Source organism: Rhinatrema bivittatum, chromosome 15 (genome assembly GCF_901001135.1).
Source record: "Rhinatrema bivittatum chromosome 15, aRhiBiv1.1, whole genome shotgun sequence".
NCBI lineage: Eukaryota > Metazoa > Chordata > Amphibia > Gymnophiona > Rhinatrematidae > Rhinatrema > Rhinatrema bivittatum.
The window spans coordinates 43,396,324-43,421,968 of NC_042629.1; the positions used below are offsets into that span (position 1 = coordinate 43,396,324).

A 25,645-nucleotide genomic window follows, 5' to 3' on the forward strand; every position below is an offset into this window, starting at 1 on the left:
ATGCTCAGTCTGTGTGCCATCAGCACAGATTCATTCATTCATTACTAAATTCCGTTTGATTTCAGATAGGAATGCTGGTTCATTTTTCCTAGTCTTTTATGTGCCGTTCTTTGTCATGTGAAAGCAGATATGACAAACTGATCCAGAAATCTGGTTATTCGGTACAAGCCACAGCATCAAAGAAGAATCACTTGCCAGGATCTAGTGCAACAAATTATTTGTAGCCCTGTTAGGAGTAAGTGTAGCATATTTTAAATCACAGTTCAATGGACTTTTAACAATGGGACTACCCTGCATCTCCCCTCACCTCCAGTTCTTTGTAACCCTCTGTCGCTATACCGCAATTTAAAACTGTCCAAAATGACTAAGCAATGGAGAAGGAGCTGCTGAATGGATCTCTTCACAAAGAATGCAAGGTCAGGCGGGTCTTGTACCCGACTGGCCAACGTAATATGGTAACAATCACAAGGGCAAAATCACAGTCCTACTTAATAATAATCAAACATCACAAAAGGACGTGAGAACACAAAATCTATTCGATACAAAAATATCCTAAATTGCTTCAAAAGGGGGATATATCAAGCTATTAATACATTTAGCACATATTTTATTTTTTCTTTATCTTAGAATATTCATGAATCTTAAACATATAACATAAATATAACATATATTTATAAGAAATTGCCATGCTGGGTCAGACCAAGGGTCCATCAAGCCCAGCATCCTGTTTCTAACAGAGGCCAAACCAGGCCACAAGAATCTGGCAGGTACCCAAACACCAAGAAGATCTCATGCTACTGATGCCAGTACTAGCAGAGGCCATTTCCTAAGTCAACTTGATTAATAGCAATTAACGGACTTCTCCTCCAAGAATTTATCCAAACCTTTTTTGAACCCAGCTACACTAACTGCACTAACCACATCCTCTGGCAACAAATTCTAGAGCTTAATTGTGCAGTGAGTGAAAAAGAATTTTCTCTGATTAATCTTAAATGTGCTACTTGCTAACTTCATGGAGTGCCCCCTAGTCCTTCTATTATCTGAAAGTGTAAATAACCAATTCACATCTACTCGTTCTAGACTCCTCATGATTTTAAAGACCTCTATCATATCCCCCCTCAGCCATCTCTTCTCCAAGCTGAACTGCCCTAACCTCTTCAGCCTTTCCTCATAGGGGAGTTGTTCCATCCCCTTTATCATTTTGGTTGCCCTTCTTTGTACCTTCTCATTCACAACTATATCTTTTTTGAGATACGGCGACCAGAATTATACACAGTATTCAAGGCGCGGTCTCACCATGGAGTGATACAGAGAGGCATTATGACATTTTCTATTGTATTCACCATTCTCTTCCTAATAATTCCTAACATTCTGTTTGTTTTTTTGACTGCTGCAGCACACTGAGCTGACAATTTCAAAGTATTATCCACTATGAAGCCTAGATCTTTTTCCTGGGTGGTAGCTACTAATATGGAACCTAACATTGTGTTACTACAGCAAGGGCTATTTTTCCCTATATGCAACACCTTGCACTTGTCCACATAAAATTTCATCTGCCATTTGGATGCCCATTGTTCCAGTCTCACAAGGTCCTCCTATAATGTATCACAATCCGCTTGTGATTTAACTACTCTGAGTAATTTTGTATCATCCGCAAATTTGATAACCTCACTCGTCGTATTCCTTTCCATATCATTTATAAACATATTGAAAAGCTCCGATCCAAGTACAGATCCCTGAGGCACTCCACTATTTACCCTTTCCTACTGAGAAAATTGACCATTTAATCCTACTCTGTTTCCTGTCTTTTAACCAGTTTGTAATCCACGAAAGGACATCGCCTCCTATCCCATGACTTTTTAGTTTTCTTAGAAGCCTCTCATGAGGGACTTTGTCAAACACCTTCTGAAAATCCAAATACACTACTTCTACTGGTTCATCTTTATCCACATGTTTATTAACCCCTTATTAACCCCTTCAAAAAAATATCGTTTATTATATTTCATTAACAATTTTTTAACATAGTGCAGATACCCAACAGAATACAACTCAACATTTAACAAGAATCACATAGTATCCCATAAAATACACTCATTCATTCACCACAAACATACAATATTAAAATCCCCACCATATTGCACATCTCCCCAAAATATCTATTAAACAAATACAAACATTACACAATGCAATGATCCCTATATATGGTAATATACATGTACATGAATAATATTATCACAACATAAAACTCTTGCAATGATATATATTTTAAATGTCTCATAAATATTCTTCACATGTTAAGTACATGCATATATCCAATCTCAAAGATTCCTAATCCCTTCATATTCACTCTCCCGACAGGGACCCCGTTTCGCAGTCAAGCTTCCTCAGGGGTGCAGTTACTGCTGTAATTTTGATCAATCATCTGTGCTTCAAAGGGATTCACTACTTTGGTCTATAACCGAATGCATTCACACGTCGGGATAGGCACTACCTATAATACCCATTACCAAAAATAAACCATTAAAAATGACAAAAATCATCACAAACTTTAAATGTACAATATTATCTAATTTATAAACGATACCTACCAATGTGCTAAGCGATATACTCACATCCGATTATTACTATTGACAACGCCAAAAATGATTCTTTTCACAAAATTTTCAACGGAGGGCTCCACCACAAGGATCCAAGTACCTCCGTAAAACGGGCACATATGCCTCAAAAGAGTAGTACTTTCTAAATCAAAGAACCAAATAAGATACTAGCAACTATCAAATTATTTATAATGCATCTAACACAAATACCTGTCTGAAACTAAAGTGACTTACCACACTATAAAGTCAACATCACTTCACATATTTTCATGCAGACTCTTCTCCTCATCGCCTTACAACGCCACTGAACAACGGCTGCCAGAACGGAACTTCCTCAACAATTTCCGCTAAATTTAAATCCCCTCCCGCAGAGCAAAAAGTGTCACTCAAAAAACACCACAAGCTCTTCAACCAATAAAACTCGTGAAGACCGCCAAGCCTTTCTACCACATTTAAATCCCCACCCACGAGGTAGAGAATCAATCAGGAACATAAATTAAGAAAATCCCGCTACTTAAACTAGTAAAAGTATCCTCATATGTTCTTAAACTAACAGCAGCTCGTACCATATAAACCTGTTTTATAACAAAATTATTTAATTTATACATTAGGTTTGCTCTTGTGTATACTTATATCAATCCAAATAGCAATGCGTATATGTTTCTGAGCTAATGTATTTGCATGGTATATCTAAAAGTTCAACATGTAATAAAGTATTTCCCAAAGATGATCTACATCATTAGCCATCTCCCAGAATCAAAAGCCAAATTCATTATCAACCTTTCAAAAATTATCATTGATCTACAGCTTAAATTAATTATAAAATGCTGCCCATTCAATATCTAAATTTAAACCCCCAGGGATTACAGTAGACCATTGAAAGATTAATTTTTGTTCATGGCGCCAGAGCCATTTCATGATGTCCCCCCGAAAACCATCAACGCATTGCATAAGAACTCAAAATTTTAATTCCATAAGTGTATGTTTCAAATCTCTCCAATGTTAAACAATATATATAGGGATCATTGCATTGTGTAATGTTTGTATTTGTTTAATGGATATTTTGGGGAGATGTGCAATATGGTGGGGATTTTAATATTGTATGTTTGTGGTGAATGAATGAGTGTATTTTATGGGATACTATGTGATTCTTGTTAAATGTTGAGTTGTATTCTGTTGGGTATCTGCACTATGTTAAAAAATTGTTAATGAAATACAATAAACGATATTTATAAATATATGTTATATTTATGTTATATGTTTAAGATTCATGAATATTCTAAGATAAAGAAAAAATAAAATATGTGCTAAATGTATTAATAGCTTGATATATACCCCTTTTGAAGCAATTTAGGATATTTTTGTATCGAATAGATTTTGTGTTCTCACAACGTAATATGGTGCCAGGCCTTTCCCTGGCAAGCCGGAGCTTTTACAGTCGGGGGAAGCTGCGGCGCCTGTATCTGGGCTCGTGCTGCAGGAGTAGGCGGGGGGGGGGGGGGGGTGAGGAGGTTTATTTTCAAACCAATCCTAGGGAACCTATTGGTTCCCCTATAGCCGGGGCAGTCGGGAGTGGGAGGAGCTGTGGGCGGATTCTGTGATCCGGCAGGCATTTGCTGCTTACCTGCCGTGCCCCTGGACGCCGATGCCCGCCCACCCGACCTTAAGTTTGGTTTCTGTTACGGTTTGGGGGTTTGGCTTTGTTGCAGCTGGGGGGGTGGGGGGTGAGCGGGTAGCTCGAGCCGATTGGGGGAGTATGCAATTGTTAAAAGTGTCTGACTTGACAGGTGTCAGGTCAGTGGTTCCTAACTGAACAACTGGGTGCAGTTGTTGTTGGTGCGACTCCTTGCTTGGGCGGTGGCGGGGGTCGACGTGGTCGGTCCCTTGCTCGGCGGCGGCAGGAGTTGCGGGGGACATGTTCGTGATGTGACTGCATACAGGCTGGGATAGCCTCTGATTGCCCATCTTGCTGGTCCGTGGCTGATGGGCGGGGTGGGGAGGGGTAATTGATTGTTACAGTGAGCTGGCTTGGGCTCCGGGATGTTTGTTAATAAAAGCTGCGGCCTGTTGATCCCAACCTGTGTTATGTGTATTTATTGGTTGTAAAGGGATGGGCGTGGGTAGAAGGGTCAGTCCTGGCTACCCATATTATGAAAAAGGAATTCCAAAAAGACACAGCTGAGCTGGATCTTAGAAAAGGCGATTGCACAAAAAACAGAGAGGGGGAGGAATAAGGTTAAAAGTATTTTTTCAGCCAGGCTGTACTTTGTAAGAGAGAGATGCAGGGACCAGCATCAGCCCCATAGATGCATCTCGTTGTTTTTTTTTTTATTTTATCTGCATGATGCCCTACCCAGCAGAGACCAGGGAGGCACTCGGGAAAGAATGCAAATATACGCTTGGGGTTTATCCATGTTAATTGAAAACTATAGCAATAAGGGTTAGCAAACAAGTTGTAGGTTAGATCTTTTTACTGGATTAACTCAGCACATTTTTGATTAGCTTTCTAAGCTCCCTTCATCAGGTCCAGAATGAATGACGTTAGCCATATATACAGTAGATTGTGTTTCAACATGTGTGTTTGAGTTCAAAGCTGTAAAGTGAAAGGAGTGGTAGAAGGTGGGGTGATGATGTGCTTTCAGAGGGGTAAGAAAACAGAGAAAAACACAGAATTTATAGATTTAAATCGACATGCAGGATAAGGAGGGCTGTGTCTGCTAATGAGTGAGCAAGCCAGTGTCCCTATTAAGTCCCAGTGGATAAAGATGGCTAGATCAAAGCCTTTGAAAGTTGACCAGGTTGAGCTTCAGCAGGGGGCTCCCTTTAGCCACTCTAGTGCTGGGCAGTCCAGGAGGCAGATTACATTGGGGAGGGGAGAAAGTTAGCTGGCTAGCAGAGCACCCCTGGATGCCAAGCCAGTTAGAGGGAAGAATGAGTCTTCCTACCGGCTCAGCTGGAGGTCACTATACAATGGGCACGGATTCTGGAGGGGGGGAGCTGCTGGGCCCCTTGTCAATCTTTTGAACTTGGGCAGAAGGGAGGGGAGACAGCATGGGGCAGTCTGAAGTTCCTTCCAAAGCTTTTGTAACAGGCAGGAGGGAGAGGGGCCATTGGTATCACCTCCTACCAAAGTTTTCTTTTTGGGAGGAAGGGAGGGGTAATTGGCCGGGGGGGGGGGGGGGGGGTGTTTGACAATTCCACATTTAAAAAATGTAATTGGAGCAGGTGGAAGATGACTTAGCAGGCTAGTGCTAACTTTTGGTGCTGGCTGGCTAAGTTTTAGCCAGCTTGAATAAGAATTTCGCCTTGAATATTCGGCTGGCAGCTGAAAATCAGCTTAACCGGCCACATTTTGGCTGGCTAGGTTAAGCTCTTAGGGATTTGTAGAAGCTCTTTGTTTCAAAGTGTTTGTCTCCCTCAGTTTTCTCACCCCCGCCCCTGTTGTTTTACAACTCTTCACAGCTTAGAAAACCGCACTATTGTAATGCACCTTCTGATTTATGTAAGTGTTTGGACAATAGCAGGAGAGCTCAGTCAGGAAAAGGCTCTTGTGGCGTTGGAATCTGTCCAGCCATCCAAAGGCACAGTCCGGATCAAATGTGGACTGAAGTCCCACCACAGACCTGGAACAGAGCCTATAGAAAATGACCTCCACCTGATGAGGTTAAGAAGGTCATTTTCTACAGACGGTCACTTTTCCAAGCCATTTACCTAGGAGAATTGTCTTATCTGAATATTTCCCGTCTCCATCAGGGTAAAAGTACATACAGCATGCCGCCTTTGTAGCGGGGTTAAAAAGAGGCGTTCCCTAGCGGGAAGATGTATAGGTCTGGCAGGAAAACAGCGTGCGTCCATAAGATTTTCAAACGTGCCATCCCCCAGGCGCCCACACAGACAGAAGGTGTAAGGATTGCATACATAAGTTTAGCTTCTCTTTGAAATTTAGCCATGCATTGTGCATGGCAAAAGAACCTACTTACTTGGTACTACTCAGGCTATTTGAAAATGGCCTCATGTGCCTATTTAGATTGTAAGCTCTTTGGGGAAGGGACTTATTGTACCTGAATTCCTAATTGTGCTGGAAGCCATCTTGAGCTTATTTGAAAAGGTAAGTAAAAATCCAAAACTTTATTATTGGAGTGTGGCTGAAAAGTGCAGGAGATTTCTTGCATGTGTCTGATATCCATTCTTTCTTTGTTTAAACTATTAAGAGGACTAAATAGCTTTTATTTCCTGTTTTTTGGTTCAGTTGTATATATATTTTATCCTGTTTAGGGGGAACAAGGTTTTCGCTTTGTAAAGCAGTTTTCTGGTTTGGCCTAGTGGTTAGAGCATTGATCAGAGAACCAGCAAAACCCGGTTTCAAATCCAACTTCCCCAACTGCAACTCCTTGTGACCCTGGGCAAGTCACTTCATCTTCCATTAGCTCAGGTAGCCTCTAAGAGGGCAATAATGAAAGTGGCCACAGGGCTTGCAGTCCCACGGGTAAAAGTTCATTTTCATAGGCCAGCTCCTTATGGGAGCAGGCACAAAGTACGCACCAGACACTGCACCCAGTCTGCATGTGGAAGGTCCCTCCAGCTTGTCTCCACCCAATTTTTCAGCTGGTAAAAATACACACACGCATGTATTTTGACACGCAGAGAGTAGGAGGAGGGCAATAAACAGTCAGTGTTTTTAACAGCAGAAATCCCTTTCATTATTGCCCGCTTAGATTGCCTTCAGCATTATGTGGAAAGGCAGGCTACAAATTCAGTTCACTATTATAATTATTGATTACTTATATGCTCCTAATATGGTAACTGATTTGCATGTTACTCTTGGTTTGCTTCCTAAGGGAGGATTTGGACAAGTCTTGTTTTGCTGTCATTATTTATTTATTTATTTATTTAAGGATTTTTATATACCGCAGTACGTAAAGATATACATCACCGCGGTTTACATTTAACAGTAACTTAGCAACAGGCTTTACAATTGACATTCTTAGCAGTTATTAATTAGAAAAAAAAAAATTACAATTAACAGGATTGACGGAAAAGTGGTATAATGCCAGACATTATACCACTACTAGCAGTAAAAGCCTATCCAAGGACAGAGAAATATGGTGACGTGTAGGAAGTGTGTAATTCTATCTATTTATTTATTTATTTAAACATCTTATATTCCGCGAATCCAAAATATTCAGGACGGATCACAGTTTATACATTCACAAAGTAGATGTACCTCATTAGTTGAGATGTGTGGTGGTAGAGAGTGCACGCTGAGCTTGGGTGTACTGTGTAGTAGTAACACGGGCGGATTGGCCTATCGGGGGATCGGGCATGCCCCGGTGGGCCGGTCTGCCTGGTCACGTGGTTTCCCACAGCTCCTGCCCGGCCTATTTTTACAAGCGCTGGAGTGCGGGCTGCGGGAGCCGGGGACACTTTCAGCTGGTGCTGCCTTACAATTTTGCACCATGCCCGGCCCCTGCCTGATTGTAGAACCGCGGGCCTGGCATGATGCAGAAAGATTTATTCTTTTTATTAGTATGGTTGACCTTTTTTATTCTGCATGTGTGATCAAGATGAGGTATTCTGTTGACATGTATTTTCTGTGTATAGATCCATAGCAGAAGGAGGTATATTGGTGTTATATTTCCAGTTTTGCTTTTTTATAGGTATTACCATTTGAGTCTGGCAGTTAGTATGTTATTGTATTGCAGGAGTAATTTCTTTGCAGGATTTTGGATTATGCAATGTTCCTGATAGTGGAGGGAATTGTTGTTGCTGTTACTGAGGTGACACCAACATTTGAATATTTTATTTTTCTATAGTAAAGGGAAATGTCCTAGTTCAGCAGTTTTTTCTGACTCTGGAATTAAGCCCGTTAACTCAAGCTGCCGGTGACTGGAACACTGCATTCTTGTATTGCCACCTGCTATTCCACTGAAAATAGGAAATGTACTCAAACTAGTAGGTTTATTGTTGATTGAAAGTGCTCATTGAAATGTTTTATATATGGTATATTAAGTATTTCAAATTTGCACTATATTACAATGTTAGAACTTTCTATATTTTTGTCTTTTATTCCATAATTGTATTCCCATGAGCCAGTATGGATAAAAATGCCTGGGCTGATATTTTTCCATAATCCGCCCCTGAGTAGTAATGCGTGGATTGACTGTTCAGAGAGAGAGAGAGAGGGGCGGAGCTGGAGAGTACAGCCAGAGAGACGGGTGGAGCTCAATTTCCATTTGTGATGATAGAGAGTAGATTGGTCACTACAGAGAGGGAAGGGCTGAGCTAAAGAGTACAGAGAAATAGAGGAACAGAGCTCAGTTCCCATACAGAGAGAGGGGTGTAGCTGAAGAGTCAGGGAGGGGAGAGGGATGGAGCTTAATTTGCATACCAGCTATACAGGTACGGGGCAACTTTCCTCTTTATTAGAGTTATATCTTAGTGGTACATTATTACCAGGGTTCTTGAGACTTGTTCTCATGCCCTGGGTCTAGGAGTTGCAAAATATCTGGGCCTGAAAAATGGTGAAAGACACCCACCCCAACAGGTCTGACCTTAAGGCCCAGAGATCCTAATTATCCATTTTAAGTTCTTTGAACAAAGGGGGTCTGTATTTTGTGATATTAAAATAATTTATGCTAATATGAACCATTTCTTTATAGAAATTACATTCAGGGGAGTCTAAATATAGAGGTAGATTATAACATGATTGCAGATTATAACAATGCTGCGTTCAGATCCTAGCAAATACAATCAACTTCAATCTTTGTTTTATTTTATTATTCACAACAAGTTAGGAAAGTATTTTCAAACTGGTTTTAAACTGAACAATAAATTGCCTTCAGCATCATGGAAACTATTTAAAACTGATTCAAAACCAGTTTCAAACGCATTGTGAGAAAACTGGAGGACTGTTCTGTACTAAGCAAACTTATCTTGATTGATTTTGTATCCATTATAAGCAGGTTTGAATGTGTCTCTCGCTTTCTTACCCCCAAGCTATCTCGGTCTTCTTTCCCTTGGCTAATTTTGTTTCTCTTCTTATCCTAGTTGCTCTCTCAAGCTGTCTGTCTCTTTTTCCCTTGGCTCTATCTCTTTCACTCCCCCAGATGTCATTGCTTTCAGCTTCTTTCTGCCTTTTCTTCCCCGAAAAATCTTAGTTTTGAACATGAAGGAGGTAAAGGTATAGAATAAGGCAGTGGAGGAAAGGGATCTACCATTTGTACATGACTATTGGAAGACAAGATGAGTTCCAACTCGCTGATACTAAGAGATGGTCACAGAGAAGTGTCCTGAAAGTTCAGGGTCATTTTAAGATGGAACCCAGGAACTGATGAGTATGTCTGCCATAAACTACAGTACGAGGAGTGCATTGTACCTGCTGATAACTAATGTCAGTTCTGATGCACTCCAAGAAGTGCCCAAATCCAGAAACCATTCCTGTATGCACTAAGGAACCAGCTGTAGCACTAGAGAAAGATGGACAGGGTTGCTCAGTTCTTTTTTTTTTTTTGTAATACAATTTTTATTGAGTGATCCTCAGACACAATATGAAACTTTGCCGATAACAGACAAGCAAACATAATACAGCAAACGATATTGATGACACAAATCACAGAACCATGAGGAAACACTCCTCAGTTTTCCCCCTTCCAGATATCTATAACTGTGTCTAAGACATCTCTAGAGCCACCCTAGAGAATACTCATGTCGCCAACAAACTAGGCTGCACTCTGATACCTCCCCCAGTCTGACATATTGAACAACTATAGCGGGCTAGCTCTGCTTAAACAAGAAGGAACAGGAGTCCAGTATGCTTATCCCCAAACCCTCACCCTCTCCAAACCTCCCCGTCCCGCTTCTCCCCCTTTACCCCCCTTCCCCCCCCCCCCTTCCCCTACCCAAGGCCTGGCTGACAAACCAGTTGAGACATCCATGTATACTAGAGTCCAATCATAACATTGAAGGCATGGGTCTATCACTAACCCAAAAAACAAAAAAAGAAGAACAAACAAACATCAGGCATTGAGGATCAAGCTGCGAGCCCAATGTGGCAAAGTCTGCACATATACCTCCCAGGTCTCCAAGAAAAGTCTTCGGTGCGTTGGCGACAACTTAGAAATAAAACTGTCCATATACATCATTCGATGAAAATGATTACGCCAAGTCCAATACGATGGTGCAGATATCTCCAACCAATTAAGTAGAATAACTTTTTTCCCCACCAGCCAGGCCTTTTTAATCAGAGTTCTCAATCCCGCTTTTCTTATAACCGACTGGGGAATGCAATCAAGGGTTGCTCAGTTCTTTTACAGTTTGGTGGTTGGCTAAGATATTATTTTGATTATATTAACCTGTAGTTTTATCTTCTTTCTTTGTGCTGGTACTTTGTTTTATGCCTTCATTGTATGTGGTGTATGGCATTTCCCTCATCTCCTCAGTTGTAGAGGGTGTAAAGCAGTGTTATGCTCTCTGGGACCTTTGCGTTTTGATCAGACTATAACGCGTTAATTGAAAAGATAAGCAGACGGCAGTACAGCTTCTCCAGAACAGGAATTTTTTGCCAGTTCTGTTGGCTTATATCAAGGCCCATTTTTCTATACACACACTAAGAATTCAGTTCTGAAATTAGTAACAATATCTTTATTTGATTTTGAGAAATAAATATCTGAATTGGGTTGGATGGTGTTCATAAAGGTCTGGCCAGGGTAACAATTTGATTAAACCTCAAGTAAAGAGCAGGCGTTTGTGTCAGCAGAAGGGGTTAGCTTCTTTACTTACTAGATTCACTCTGCTTGGGGTCAGCTAGAGTAGTTTCTGTTAGAACAGACATGTTTTCCAAGCATTTTATTTATTTATTTATTAAGGCTTTTATATACCGACTTTCTTGATACAAATCAAATCAACTCGGTTTACATCGAACTATGCAGTAACTGTAACCAACCAGTCAACATGATACAATTTAAAGGAGCATAAAGTTACATTATAACAAGGATGCCTTAACTGGGAGAAGGAAAAAAAGAGAGGGAGAACAAAGATAAATTACTATGTACAATGGAATATAGGAGGGAGGCAAGGAGCCGACCTCATGATGACTTGTGAGCATAATTAACGTTTGTTTATTTAGATAAGTGATGGGATAGTTTTAAATCAGCATGTATGTAATATAGTCATTCTAGTACAGGGGCTCTCAACCCGGTCCTCAGGATACACCCAGCCAGTCAGGTTTTCAAGATATCTACAATGAATATGCATGATATGAATTTACATACAATGGAATTAGTGCATGCAAATGTGTCTCATGAATATTTACTGTAGAACTCCTGAAAACCAGACTGCTGGATGTGTCACAAAGACTGGGTTGAGTGACAACTATAAAAGCAGGGGGTCACACTTAGTACCAGGGCAAAGTTCTTCCAAACCCTGGCATAGATTCTCCAAATGGGGATGAGGAAATACCTCTAGGCTTTGTGTAAATGTATCTTTCTGGGGGTGTAAGCTTATTCCCTCTGCCAATAAACAGATTGGACGCTTGAGAAGGGTGTTCCAAAAATTTAAAGTTTACTATTTAACTTGTTCAATGGTAATCAGATAGCACTAAACTTATTTTCTTCTTGGTACATCCATAATCACTCCAATAATTCAAGTCCCTTGGTATAGTCTCAGGAGCCCCCTTTCTTCCTGTGAGTGGAATTCTAGGCTACCCAGAGTGTAATGAACTGGATCGCCTACCCCTGATTGATCTCGCCTTCCAAATACCTATGATCTGGTGGGAAGCCGCAGTCTTCTCCTCTCTCCTCCAGATGGGATTCTTCCACGTTCTCACTCCTCATAGAAGCCACTGGGATCATTTGAAAGGAATGATCCAAAGTTAAGTCAGAAAATGTCCCCCCCAAATAAAATCTCCAATACAAAAGTACTCAAAACATTAAGATCTAAGCACTGAGTATGAATCAGAATATTTGGATTTCTCACTTCCTAATCTATTCAGCCAAAGGGTTTTAAGAACATAAGAAATGCCATGCTGTGACAGATCAAGGTCTATCAAGCCCAGCATCCTGTCGCCAGGTTATAAGTACCTAGCAGATCCTTAAAAGTAGATCTGTTTCCTGTTGCTCACTCCCAGAGATAACTATAGCTGTCTTTAGTCTACCTGGCTAATAATGTTTTTATGGACTTTTCCTCCAGGAGCCTGCTCAAACTTCTTTTAAACCTCGCTTTGCTAGTCACCTCGACCATGTCCTCTTGCATGATTGTGCACTGAGTGAAAAAGTACGTTCTACTCTTTGTTTTAAATCTGCTAGTTTTTAGTTTCAAGGAGTGTCCTCTTGGAAAGGTAAATAGCCATCCTTTCTTTCCCCATTCCACCCCACTCATGATTTTATAAACTTTATCATGTTCCCTCTCAGCCATCTCGTTTCCAAGCTGAAGAGCCCTAGCCTGCGTAGCCTCTCATCACAGGAGAGCCATTCCATCCCCGTTATCATTTTTCTTGCCCTCCTCTGCACCTTTTCTAGCTCTATGTTTTGTTTTTGTTTTTTGAGATGGGCAATCAGAACACAGTACTCACGGTGCGGTCGCACCATGGATCGATGCAAAGGCAATATGATATTTTCTATTTTATTCTCCATTCCTTTTTTGGATCATACCTAACATTCTACTTACCTTTTTAACTGCCACCGCACACTGAACTGAGGATTTCAAAGGATTATTCACAAAGACTCCAAGTTCCTTTTACTTGGTGGTGACTCCTAAACGGAACCTAGCATTGTGTACCTGTGATTGGGATTATTTTTTTCCCTGTATGCATCACAGGGAAAAGAGGATAGGGGAAACTTAAACAAAAATCAGATTGTTCTTATCCAGCTACAAATAAAAAATTCCACATTGAACCTAGGTGTCACCTACTAATTTGCAGGCAGGAAAATACCATTGCTGCAACCTCCAGTGGCTGTGGCAAGAGATGGTACATCCCGCTATTCCTACATGACTTGATCCTAACATAAGGCCAAACTCTAGTGGAAATCCCATAGGATCTCTACACTGATGTTACTCATTAGTACTACATACTCAGGGATAGAGATACCATATAGTTTTTCCCATTTTGTTATGAAGGGGGGAGGGGGAATCTTAGTACATCCGACACATTGTCTTTTAAAAATCAAGTGAGAAGAATGCTCCAAGTGCCATCTCAGAATGGAGGCAACAACCTATCACAAGTCAGTTGATTCCTGAGCCACTAATTAAAATGCAATCTGCATTCTAGCTGCTCTCTACTTGCTCATAGCTGATTCATGAATGAGAAATTGAGAATGTGGCCAAAGAGAAGATCCACCTCCACAAAGAGGTTGTATTATTTTTCTTTCTTCAATTGTAATATTCTTCTTTTCTCTATGCTTCTCTTCTTCATTACATTTTACAGTTTTATACCGCCTTACTTCATAAATATATAAATATGAGCCAAAGAGGTTCACATCACAAAATAATAATACAAAATTATCCCAAAGAAACAGAAAGGCTTTTTTCACGTAGATAAGCAGCTGAATTAGCCATACTGTCTGGGTATGTCTTCCATGCCACTAGGTGGTGGAGCTTTCTAAGTCTAGTAAAGTCTTTCAGCTAGGTGCTCCCTCTTATATCTTCTCTGATATACCTCAGGCTCATCAGTCAGTTTTTTCCCACGCGGCAGTTGGCACGCGGAGCTCTGCTGTCCTGTGAGAGAACTTTGCGAAGAAAGGAAAGAAAATCTACTTTAAACTTAAAGGTTTGGTCAGAAAATCATCAGCAGACAAAGAATGCCACGTCCTGGCTTTAAATTTTGCTCCTGCAGCAAAATTATGTCGGCCACGGATGGCCACATTCTGTGTTATATCTGTCTGGGATCATCCCATGACCAGTTAAATTGTGCGGATTGCAGACGCATGTCCCCATGCGCCCAGCATCAGCGGGCTGCAAAAATGCAGGAATTACAGCTGCTTCGGGTTTTTATGCCCCTTCTGAGGCCTCGGTGCGATCCTCCCCAGGCTCAAAGAGAAAGAGAGTCACCCCCTCATCGAGGAGAGCTTCTTCTGTTGACCCTCCATCAGGACCCCCACAGTTGTTCTCCCGGCTGGGATCGGAGCTCGGAGCGGGTGATGCGTCGGCGGCATCGCAGCTGTATACCTCACCGGCGCATCCACTCCCGGAGGACAGACGCGCCGAAACTGCTTAGAAGCGTTGGCTCATCGAAGTAAGGCCAAGCGATTGATGCACCGGCACAAAGAGGATTCTACGCCAAAGCTATACCATGCTGGCGCATTGTCGATGCATTTGGCGCATTGATGCAGGAGCACCACTGCGATGCACCCTCGACTCACCGATGCACCACCGACGCAGACAATGCGCGTAGGTGCACAACCGACACAGACACCTCACAGTCAACCCAAAAAGCACCATTCCAGCCATAAGAGGCCTAGTGAAGCATCACTATCATCAATGGTGGATCTGGACAGGGATAATTCACCATTTCCTTCATCTTTCACTTCTCCTTATTCACCAGAAGAGATGTCTTCTACATCCCTTCCGTCGGAAGTGCCTCTGGCTCCCGACCAACCTTTGGATATTCCATAACTTCTACCACTGAAATCGCCTTCACAGAAACGGCAGCCGCTACAAGAAGGACTTTGTCCCACTCCACCTCAACCTGTGCCGACGCCTTCGACTTCAGGCTTAACTACACAGGCCATGAACCAAATCACAACCATACTGACTCAGTTTTTACAATCAGTAGAACAATCTCAACTTCCACCTTTGTTTCCTGCAGGCCCACCAAAACCTGCAGTGGAGCCATTCATTCCAGGACCAGCACCAAAGGTCCCTTCACTCAACCACCAACTCCGACACACAAATTATCAGATACGGATACCTCATCTACGGGCTACCCCTCTGACCCAGCAGAGTTTCCCCCAGAACCGTCTTCGCCTCTAGAAGACCTGACATATTCGCAGTTTATTGAAAAAGTCGGACAACTCTTGAACGTAGAAACGCGTCGACTTCCTGATCCCCGCCAAGAAATGCTTGGCATACTGAAGACTTTTGACGCACCTACAGAACCTGTGGCCTCCCGCAGCACCCGGTCTTAACATCTCTGATGGAAAAATCCTGGGACATGTCACTGATCAGTCCTCCTACATCAAGGAAAATTGACTTAAAATACAGGATGAAAGATTCCTCCTTTCATGTGTCTGTTCAACTACCTCATAATTCTGTGATAGTTGAGTCCGCAATGCAAAAAGCCAGAAAATCAAGAATTCATGCTAATACACCACCACACCAGGACCAAAGGTCGCTGGATGATTTTGCAAAGAAAACCTTCCAGTCCACGATGTTGAATGTACACATCCAGAACCATCAATTCTACATAGCCCAATACCTGTTTGAGAATCTCCAGGCATTGAAGTTGTCCATGCAAGAAGCTTCACCAGATGTCGCCCTTCCTTCTCAATATCATAATATCAAAGAGGGTCTTCGTCATTCATTAAGATCCATTTATGAGGGATTTGATATTTCCTCAAAATCTTCAGCAAACGCAGTTGCAGCGATGTGCTTGGCATGGTTGCAATCCAGCACCATACGGGACGATGTCCATGAAAAATTGGCGAATCTATCCTGTCATCCCGAAAATTTGTTTGGGGACAAATTTACCGAAACGGTAGCTAAGCTCAAGGAACAAAAGATGGCCGTCATTTCCTTGACCACTTCTCACATCCCATCGACCTCATGGCATCCTTCTACGTCCTTGACAGCCTAAAGAAGGGCCCCATTTAAATCTTTTAAGCCCTTTTCGTACTTTAAGCCTCAAACCTATCAGCAGCCTCGACAACCTCCCTATCAGTCTCAAGCACCACGTCAACGTGCAAGGGCTGCCCATCCACCACGACAGCAAGCGGATCCTCCACCCGCAAAGCCTCAATCCAGTTTTTGAACCTACCTTTGCCACCGTCACAACCCTCTTCTGTGGGAGGCAGATTAACCAAGTATCTACCAGCCTGGAATCAAATAACCACGGACCAATGGGTCCTTACAATCATACGCCAGGGTTACACCCTTCACTTTTCCTCCCTCTCGACCCTTCCTCATTGGGTACCACAGAAGCCATTAATATCTCACAAAGAACCTCTGTTGAAAGAACTTCAAATGCTTCTGCACAACAATTGCATTCAGAAATTACCTTCCGAAGGATTCTGTCAGGGATTCTACTCCCAATATTTCCTAATTCCCAAGAAATCAGGAGGTCTGCATCCAATCTTGGATTTGCGTTCCCTCAACAAACAGCTCTACAGGGAGAAATTCAAAATGACTTTGCTTAAATCCATCTTTCCCTATCTTTAATCAGGGGATTGGATGTGCTCGCTAGATCTGAAGGATGCGTATGCATATATCCCAATGCACCCCAGTTCCTGGCGGTACCTATGCTTCCAAGTGGACAACCAGCACTTTCAATACAAAGTCCTTCCTTTTGGCCTTTCTTCTGCCCCCAGAGTTTTTACCAAGTGTCTCACAGTGGCGGTGGTGCACCTTCGTCATCAGGAGGTGCAAATATTTCCCTTATATGGACGATTGGCTTATAGTAGCACCCAATCGGGACCGATTGAGATCCAATCTTCTCCTCACGATTTCCTGCCTCGACAACCTAGGTCTGCTCATCAATTACAAAAAGTCAAACCTAGAACCACTCAGACATTACAATTCATAGGCGCTTTCATCAACATGATTCAGGACAAGACTTTTCTCCCTCATCCAAGAGCTCTAGCCCTCTCCACTCTGGCTATGAATCTACTACACAGCACATCAGCAACAGCTCACCAGATACTAACTGTTCTGGGACACATGGCAGCAGCCATATATGTGGTCCCTCACACACGTCTACACATGTGTCAGCTTCATTGGGGCCTAAAGTCACAATGGATTCAATTCCTTCATTCACTGTCTACTCCAGTTACCTTGACAGACAGTATGAAAAAAGACCTCCAGTGGTGGCTTTCTCCATCAACACTACAAACGGGCTCACCCCTACGACACCTTCGACATCAGATAATAATTCCACAGATGCATCCCCCAAGGGTTGGGGAGCTCATCTAGATCACTTAACGACTCAAGGTCTATGGACTGCATACAAAAGGACACAACACATAAACCTACTATTTTTATTTTTTTTAAATTTTTATATACCGGTGTTCCTGTATAGAATACATATCGCACCGGTTTACAGAGAACTGAACTTTCACCTCAGGGGCGGATACATTGAAACAGTAGTTGCAGTAAAAAACACCCTTCGAGCCTTCGAAGAATCGTTACAAGGGAAGATAGTAATAATTCACATGGAAAACCAGGTGACAATGTTCTACTTAAACAAAGAAGGAGGGTCTGGTTCTTTGAACCTTTGCAAAGAAACTGTCCTGATCCTGGAATGGGCTCACCAGAGATACACTTCTCTTCAAGCAACTTATCTGCCCGGGATCCAAAACTCCAGAGCAGAGAAACTCAGCAAAACTTTTCATCCCCATGAGTGGGAACTAGACCAGGCAGTAGTTCAACACATCTTCTCCATATGGGGTCTCCCTACTATAGACCTCTATGCAACAGAGAACAACAGGAAACTGGAAACCTTTTGTTCAGTCTACCCAAGCCCTCATCGACTCACTCCGGACGCCTTTCTAGTGAATTGGTCTCATGACCTCCTTTATGCATTCCCTCCAATTCCACTCCTATCCCGTATGATCCAGAGATGCATAGAAGACTGAGCAGATTTAATTCTAATAGCACCAGCATGACCCAAACAACCCTATCAATTTGCGACCCCATACCCCTGGGCAGCAGCCCCCAACTACTCACCCAGAACAAGGGATCTCTTCTTCACCTGCTTCACTCGTCCCTACAACTCACGGTGTGGAGATTGAACGGATCGCATACCAACACCTAGACATTTCATCTGATCTTCAGGATATTTTACTGTCTTCTAGGAAACAGTCAACAAGAATTAATTACAATAGAAAATGGGCACGTTATGCTTCCTGGTGTTCAACCAGGGATCTTGACCCTTTATCTTGTTCACCTGAGCAACTTCTGTCCTACCTCCATTTGCTCTACACGAGAGGCCTTGCAACATCATCACTCCAGGTCCATTTAAGCGCTATAGCAGCTTACCACAAACCTCTAAACAGAAGCCCCATCTCATGTCAATAACTAGTATCCAGATTCATGAAGGGTACCCTACGCCTACGTCCGCCTTTACAGAAACCACCGGTACCGTGGGATGTTAATTTCGTCATTGAACAACTAATGCTTCCACTCTTTGAACCATTAGACACTTGTCATCTTCGATACCTGTCATGGAAAGTAGTCTTTCTAGTAGCTTTAACTTCTGCACGACGGGTTAGTGAATTACAGGCCTTAGTCCACTACCCGCCTTATCTTCAATTTTATCATGTCAAGGTAACTTTGTGAACTCACCCCAAATTCTTACCAAAGGTGATTTCCAGTTTCCACATCAACCAAACCATAACCTTACCCATTTTTCAGCCAAAACCTCATGCGAATGATAATGAGAAAAAACTCCACACTTTTGACTGCAAGCGTGCACTTGCCTACTATAAGCAGCGCACCCATTCACCTACCAGACCATCTCAACTTTTTCTTTCCTTCAATTCAAATGCACAAGGATGTCCAGTAACAAAAAGAACTCTATCCATCTGGATATCCAATTGCATTCGATTCTGCTATCAGCAACGCTCGCAAACTCAACCTACAACTTCGAAAGCGCACCAAGTACGTGCACTAGCAGCTTCAATGGCTCATCTACATGATGTTCCGATCATAGACATTTGTAAAGCGGCAACATGGTTGTTGCTACATACTTTCACATCCCATTACTGCTTGGATAAACAGGCAAAGAATGATACAATAATGGGCCGGACTATCCTACAGAAGAGCACACATTCCTCACACATACAGCCTTCATAGGACCTGTCCGCCATGAACTTGGTATTGAGCTACACTTTAATTAACTCTCTCATGCTCAATACATCAGCTGGGGACTCCCAGACAGCATGGCTAATTCAGCTGCTTATCTACATGAAAAGAGCAAGTTTGCTTACCGTAAACGGTGTTTTCCGTAGATAGCAGATGAATTAGCCATGCTGACCCGCCCGCCTCCCCGGACAGTTCCAGCATGCATTGCACTTGCTTTAATACTGACTGAGGAGCCTGAGGTATATCAGAGAAGATATAAGAGGGAGCACCTAGCTGAAAGACTTTGCTAGACTTAGAGAGCTCTGCCACCTAGTGGCACGGAAGAAGAAACATACCCAGACAGCATGGCTATTTCATCTGCTATCTACGGAAAACACCGTTTACGGTAAGCAAACTTGCTCTTCTCTCTCTCTCTCTCTCTCTCTCTCAAGCTTTCTATATCTTTTCTGGCTCATTTTTCATTTCTTCTTCTTTAAAATCTTGGGTGATTAACTCTTTGCGCATGGCAGAAGAGGGGGGCATCACTTCCACACTGCTCCTGAAAGAGGTAGTGATGATCAAGCTGTAGAAAGAGTAGCTGGTGGGAGAATTGTTCCATGAACCAATAGGATCTTTTGTTCATCTGAACCAAAGTTTTCTAAGCATGGGAGCTGGAGGGAGGGTGGGACACAAGTACAGAACTCCAGTCATCGATTAGTTAGGCATTATTACTTCAGGAAATTCTCATCCAGCCAGGGCCAGTGCAAGGGTATTAAGCACTCTAGGTGAACCTTCAGCCTTGTATCCTACCCCACCAATGAACTTTTAGGGCCATCCCCATCTCAATAATCATGATGATGACACCACCACCCTTCCCAGAATAATCCTATAAAAACACATAAATGGACATCATAATTTTCACTAATAAACTTGTCTGCATGAGATATATTTGCATGTACTCCTTCCACTGTATGCATATATACCTCATGCATATTTATTGTGGATGTCCTGAAAACCAGACCAGTTTGTGGCATTCCAGTACCAGAATTGCCAGCCCCTGCTCTAGACAATTGCATAGTTTACCTAATGGAAGAAACAGCCCTGTTCATTAACACCAGGAGATAACTGCTCCTGAGAGTACAACTAATATCATGACACAGCTATTTAGGACCATGGTTCTCCCCACCTCTCCTCATTGTTTCTTAGGGCTGGCTCTGCCTTTCCTCTCTCTCCCTTGTTTTTCTCTGTAAATGTTTTTTTTTTTAATTGTAACTCAGGTAGTTATAATCTGTGGACAAGGTAAAGGAGGGATGTTCCATTCCTTTACAGTACCTGGAGAAGGGGGCAAATATCAATTTGTGATATTATCACGTGGGAAAAATGAAGGTATACAAAGAATAGAATAGAGGGGGGCACTTAAACCCATCCTAGAAAAGGATCAGGTAATTTTTATTAAATGGGGTGTTGTATGGCTCAGCTTCGCCTTCTCTCCTTGATCCAAGACTGTCTCTTCCCTTTGTCTTTAATCCAGCTCTTCCTTTTTTCTGTGCAATATTCTTATTTCTTTGTAAAATTTCTTTTCTTATTGTGACTCAGGAAGTTAGATCTGAGGACACGAGAGAGGAGGGAGAATCCACTTCTGCACATTCTCTGTTAAGGGAGGTGAGTATCGGCTCCCTGATGTCAGGAGGAAAAGGGGGAGGCATACAGATGGCATTCTAAGCCCAGTTTATAAAATGAGTCCTTTCTGGTGGGCCTAGAAATGTCTGGCCTTGCCTCAGACCTCTCACTATGGCAGTTCTATCCTACCCTTTGCTATTTCTGTCTTGCCCCTCTCCTGAACTTTATACTTTCTTCTTTCTCCATCTTTTTGTAACTCAGGCAGTTAGATCTCTGGAAAAGCTAGATGACCAGACCGTTTCTACACAGAACCTGTTAATGGCGGTGAGTATCCATTCCCTGCTGTAAGAGGGAAGTTGTAGAAAGGACAGACAGCATTCGAATGGGGGAGGACCAGGGAGAGTGGTCGGTAATTCAAGGAAAAGAGCAATGGGGTGTGGTGCTCTTTTAGATGTGACCCTTAGCGGCTTGGTCCAAGCTATCTCATCTCCCAGTTCAGCCTCTTTCCCCCCCTCGCCTGTGCTCTTTGATTTCTTCCTTCTCCATAACTGTCCTTTTCTTTTTCTAACTCAGGTAGTTAGATCTATGGACAAGATAGAGGATGAGGGCACCATTTCTACACACTCCTTTTTGAAGGCGGTGAGTATCAGCTCTCTGATGTTACCAGGAGTTAAGGGTGACAGTGTAGAAAGAACAGGCATGGCATTGTAATCTAAACCGGAGGAGGACAGCCGAACATCCAACCTGCTAAATAAGAAGTTAAGAGGTCTTGTGTCTGTCTGGACCTTTCCCTACGTTGGTTGACTCTCTCGCTTCTCTCCCCTTTGCGTTACAATTATCTTCTCTGAAAATTGCCTTTTCTTTATGCACAGAAGAATATGTGCACATATATTAGACACATAGTAACAGACATAAAAGGGGGATTGAATTAGCACAAGTCTGAAACTTGTGAGCTGTAGTATCAGTCACCAAGGCTTCAACCTTGGCAATTGTCCACGCGCGCATCTTTCATGTACATTCATAATTCAGTCATCTTAAGAAAAAAATCTGTTTCAGATGACGAGTATAGCTCACATTTTACTTACCTTATGTTTAGATCTGAAATGACTGAGAAGGTGCTTTAGGAAATTTAAATATCAATAGGGGAACAAGTTTGTAGATGGATGTGATTGTCCATGGAGGGGAAGAAAGAGAGGGTGTAGGTTGGGAGAGAAGCACTTTTTTTTTTTTTTTAGCTGGGATGCTGTCCTAGGAGTTGAGCCTAAAGATCAGAAATACTTATAGGCTTCAATTTCCAGGACATCATCCCAGCAATTTAAAACAAAAAAAGTGCTTGTCTTCCAACCCCCTGCCTCCTTCCCCCCTTTAGTTTAGTTTAGGTTAATAATTTGCTATACTGCCTCTCTGAAAATAAATCAAATCCAGGACAATCACATCTACCTCTTTCCCTGTATGATTCCAGATCAGTCCAGAGTCCTGGGTTTTGCCTCCCTGCCAGCAGATGGAGACAGAGAAAGTTTTACTGATACTGCTACATAACCCAGTGTGCCATCTGCAGTCCCTCAGTATTTCTCTGCCTCCAGTAGATGGTAGATGATGCAAAGCCTGCATTTCCGGAGTAAAAAAAAAAAGAGGATAGAAGAAGAGAAGAAAACTTTTCTCCCAGAGGGTTGCTAGGTCCTGGTGGGGCCATCCCCTTGGTCTGAGGTGGAGGAGCTGGGGATTGGTGATGCTTTTGTATACTGGGTCTGGCCTCTAGGGTGTAAATCTGGTGGTCCAGATCCTTCCTCTTCATGAGAGGGAGCTTGAATCCTGCTGGCAGCTCTGCAGCTTGAATCCCACTAACAATTCTTAAGTTACTGTCCTGGCACAGGAAATTATACCTTGTCTTTTTCTCTACCTTTTCTTGCTGGACTTGTTAAAGTTTTCTTTAAAAAAAAAAAAATTAGGAGTTTTCACTGGCAGTTTCTTCCTGTTTCCTGCGTGTGTTTCCTTGGGGTTCCTTCACTTCAGCAGCGCAGAGCGAGTGGCGCTGAGGACGGCAGAGTAAGTGGTTACTTCTCATGATCACACCCATGTAGTATGGTGCGTGGCTCGGCCTACTGCTCTTGTAGGACTTCCTGGTTACAGCTTAACAGAACCGGTCTATACGTGAGCTGCATTTCGGGTAGGGAAGACCGCTGCTTCCAAGTCAAAAGGAGTTGGTGCAACTGCTACTGAGTCAAGTCGGGGTTTGCAGCATTCCATGTCTTCTCTTCCCTCAGGGCTGGAACTGCAGCCATTTTGCATTCTCTGGCTGCTCTGCGTTGGCGAGGGGGTGGGGTAATCCCCCCTCGAGATTATCCCCAGCCGTTTCTGGCTCCAGAGAAAAACAGGGAAGCTGTGATTAAGAGGATTTTCCCCTCCTTCCAGTTGCTAAGCCCACACAGTCTTTTTCAATGGAGTTTATGTTATTGCATAAAACATATTTAGCTAAGAAGTTAACTGGAGAGGTGTGCTCTCAAACCCAGCTCCGGTCTTTGGGGGATCTGCAGTTGTTTTGGAGACCTGGGCAGGCAAAGAGGAAACGTTCCTTGAGTGTCCAGCGTATATTAGGGCTTGCCTCCATTCCTGGTGACATAGTGGACTATTCTGAGGATTGAGATGTCGTGGATGAGGCATTGGGGAATTGCCTAGCGGCTACCCCAGGACCAGATGGATCTGATCCAGATGGGGATCCAAAAGAGGTCCCTGTAACCAAGGGGGATGACCCCAAGGTTGTATGTCTCTTTCGAAAAGAGGAGCTTTGGCCTTTAATTCCTTAGGTCCTTCAAGAAATGGGAATCAAGGTTTCTCAGGAAGAGTCTGATTTGGAGGGAACAGATCCCGTCCTGGACAGATTGAGGGATCCAGCAAAAACTTTTCCCTTCCACAAGTCGATAAAGAAGTTGGTGTATCAAGAGCGGGATATCCCGGATGCCAGCTTGGAAGTTGGCAGGGCTATGGTACAGCTTTATCCATTGCTCAAAAAGACATTGGAACTCTTGACACTTCCCAAGGTTGATGCTTCGGTATCGACAGTGACTAAAAAGACCACTGTTCTGGTGTCAGAGTCCACTGCTTTGAGAGATGTGCAGGACCAGAAATTGGAGCTTCACCTCAAAAGGATATTTGAAGTCTCCGCCCTGAGCTTAAGAGCTGCGATTTGCAGCAGTTTTATGCAGCGGGCATGTCTGTGTTGAGTTCAGCAATTGCAGAAAGCACAACCTGAGTCAGATACGGCTGCGCAGAAGGCTGAGCATTTGGAAGCAGCTGTGGCATACAATGCAGATGCTTTGTATGACCTAGTCAGAACATCTTCTAGAATCATATCATCTGTGGTATCAACCAGAAGATTTTTATGATTGCAGAACTGGTCAGTGGATGTATGGTCCAAGGCTCAGCTGGAGGTTCATCCTTCTAAGGCAAGCTCTTGTTTGATGAGGTTCTGGGGCATATAATGAAACATCTGGGAGAGTTCAAGATGCACAAGTTGTCAGAAGTCAAGCCTAAGGGCAGAAGATTTTTTCCTGTTTGTTCACATTTTCGCGATAATAGGAGTTTTCACCCAGCTAGAGGTCCTTTGGGACTTCAGAGGCAAACCTCAACCAAGGCTCAGTCCTTTCGAGGAGGTTGGAGACTTCCCCGGGACAATACAGGTGGAAGAACAGGTGGTGCAAAGTCCTCGCAATGAAGCGAGATGGTCCACTCCTCAGTTCCAGCCATCGGAGGGCACTTGATATTGTTTTCCAAGGAGTGGGCCAAGATTTCCATGGACCAATGGGTTCTAGGGGTGATAAAAGATGGCTATGCTTTAGAATTTGATCATCCAGTTCGGGATGCCTTTCTTGTTTCCCCTTGCGCTCCTCTTGCCAAACGGCTAGTGGTTCAAAAGACTGGACCGATTGCGGCAGCTGGGAGCCATAGTTCCAGTTCCTTGCAAGGAGGAAGGCACAGGAAGGTACTCTATTTATTTCATCATGCCAAAGAAGGAAGAGTCCTTTCTTCTGATTTTGGATTTGAAGAAAGTGAATGCTGCCTTAGGAGTCTCGCATTTCTGAATGGAGACTCTGCATTCTGTCATCACGGCTGTGTGCAAGGAGGAGTTCCTGGCTTCTCTGAATTTGACAGAGGCTTATCTGCACATAGCCATTAGGCCTGAACACCAGCGGTTTCTGATATTCATGGTTCTAGAGTAACATTTTCAGTTTTGAGCCCTCCTGTTTGGTCTGGCAACAGCGCTACACACGTTCACCAAGGTGATGGTGGTGGCGGTGGCGATCTTAAGTTGGGAGGGTGTACTAATGCATCTGTAACTATAGACAACTGGTTTATCTGAGCAAAGTTGGAGGATCTCTGTCAGCAGTTGGTGCAGAAAGTACAGTTGCGGTTGGAATTCCTCTTCTAGGTGGTGAATCTGGCAA

At 42.9% G+C, this 25,645-nt stretch overlaps 1 protein-coding gene across 11 annotated transcripts in view; it reads left to right on the forward strand.

Annotated features, from left to right (window-relative positions):
• TEX55 (testis expressed 55) overlaps positions 1-25,645 on the forward strand; it is a 71,415-nt gene that overhangs the window by 16,217 nt on the left and 29,553 nt on the right. For all 11 annotated transcript variants that reach the window (XM_029579145.1, XM_029579147.1, XM_029579149.1 and 8 more), the window contains 3 exons: positions 21,180-21,245; positions 21,465-21,527; positions 21,777-21,842. In XM_029579145.1, coding sequence (XP_029435005.1) covers positions 21,180-21,245; positions 21,465-21,527; positions 21,777-21,842 — 195 coding nt within the window. The remainder of the gene's footprint in view (positions 1-21,179; positions 21,246-21,464; positions 21,528-21,776; positions 21,843-25,645) is intronic.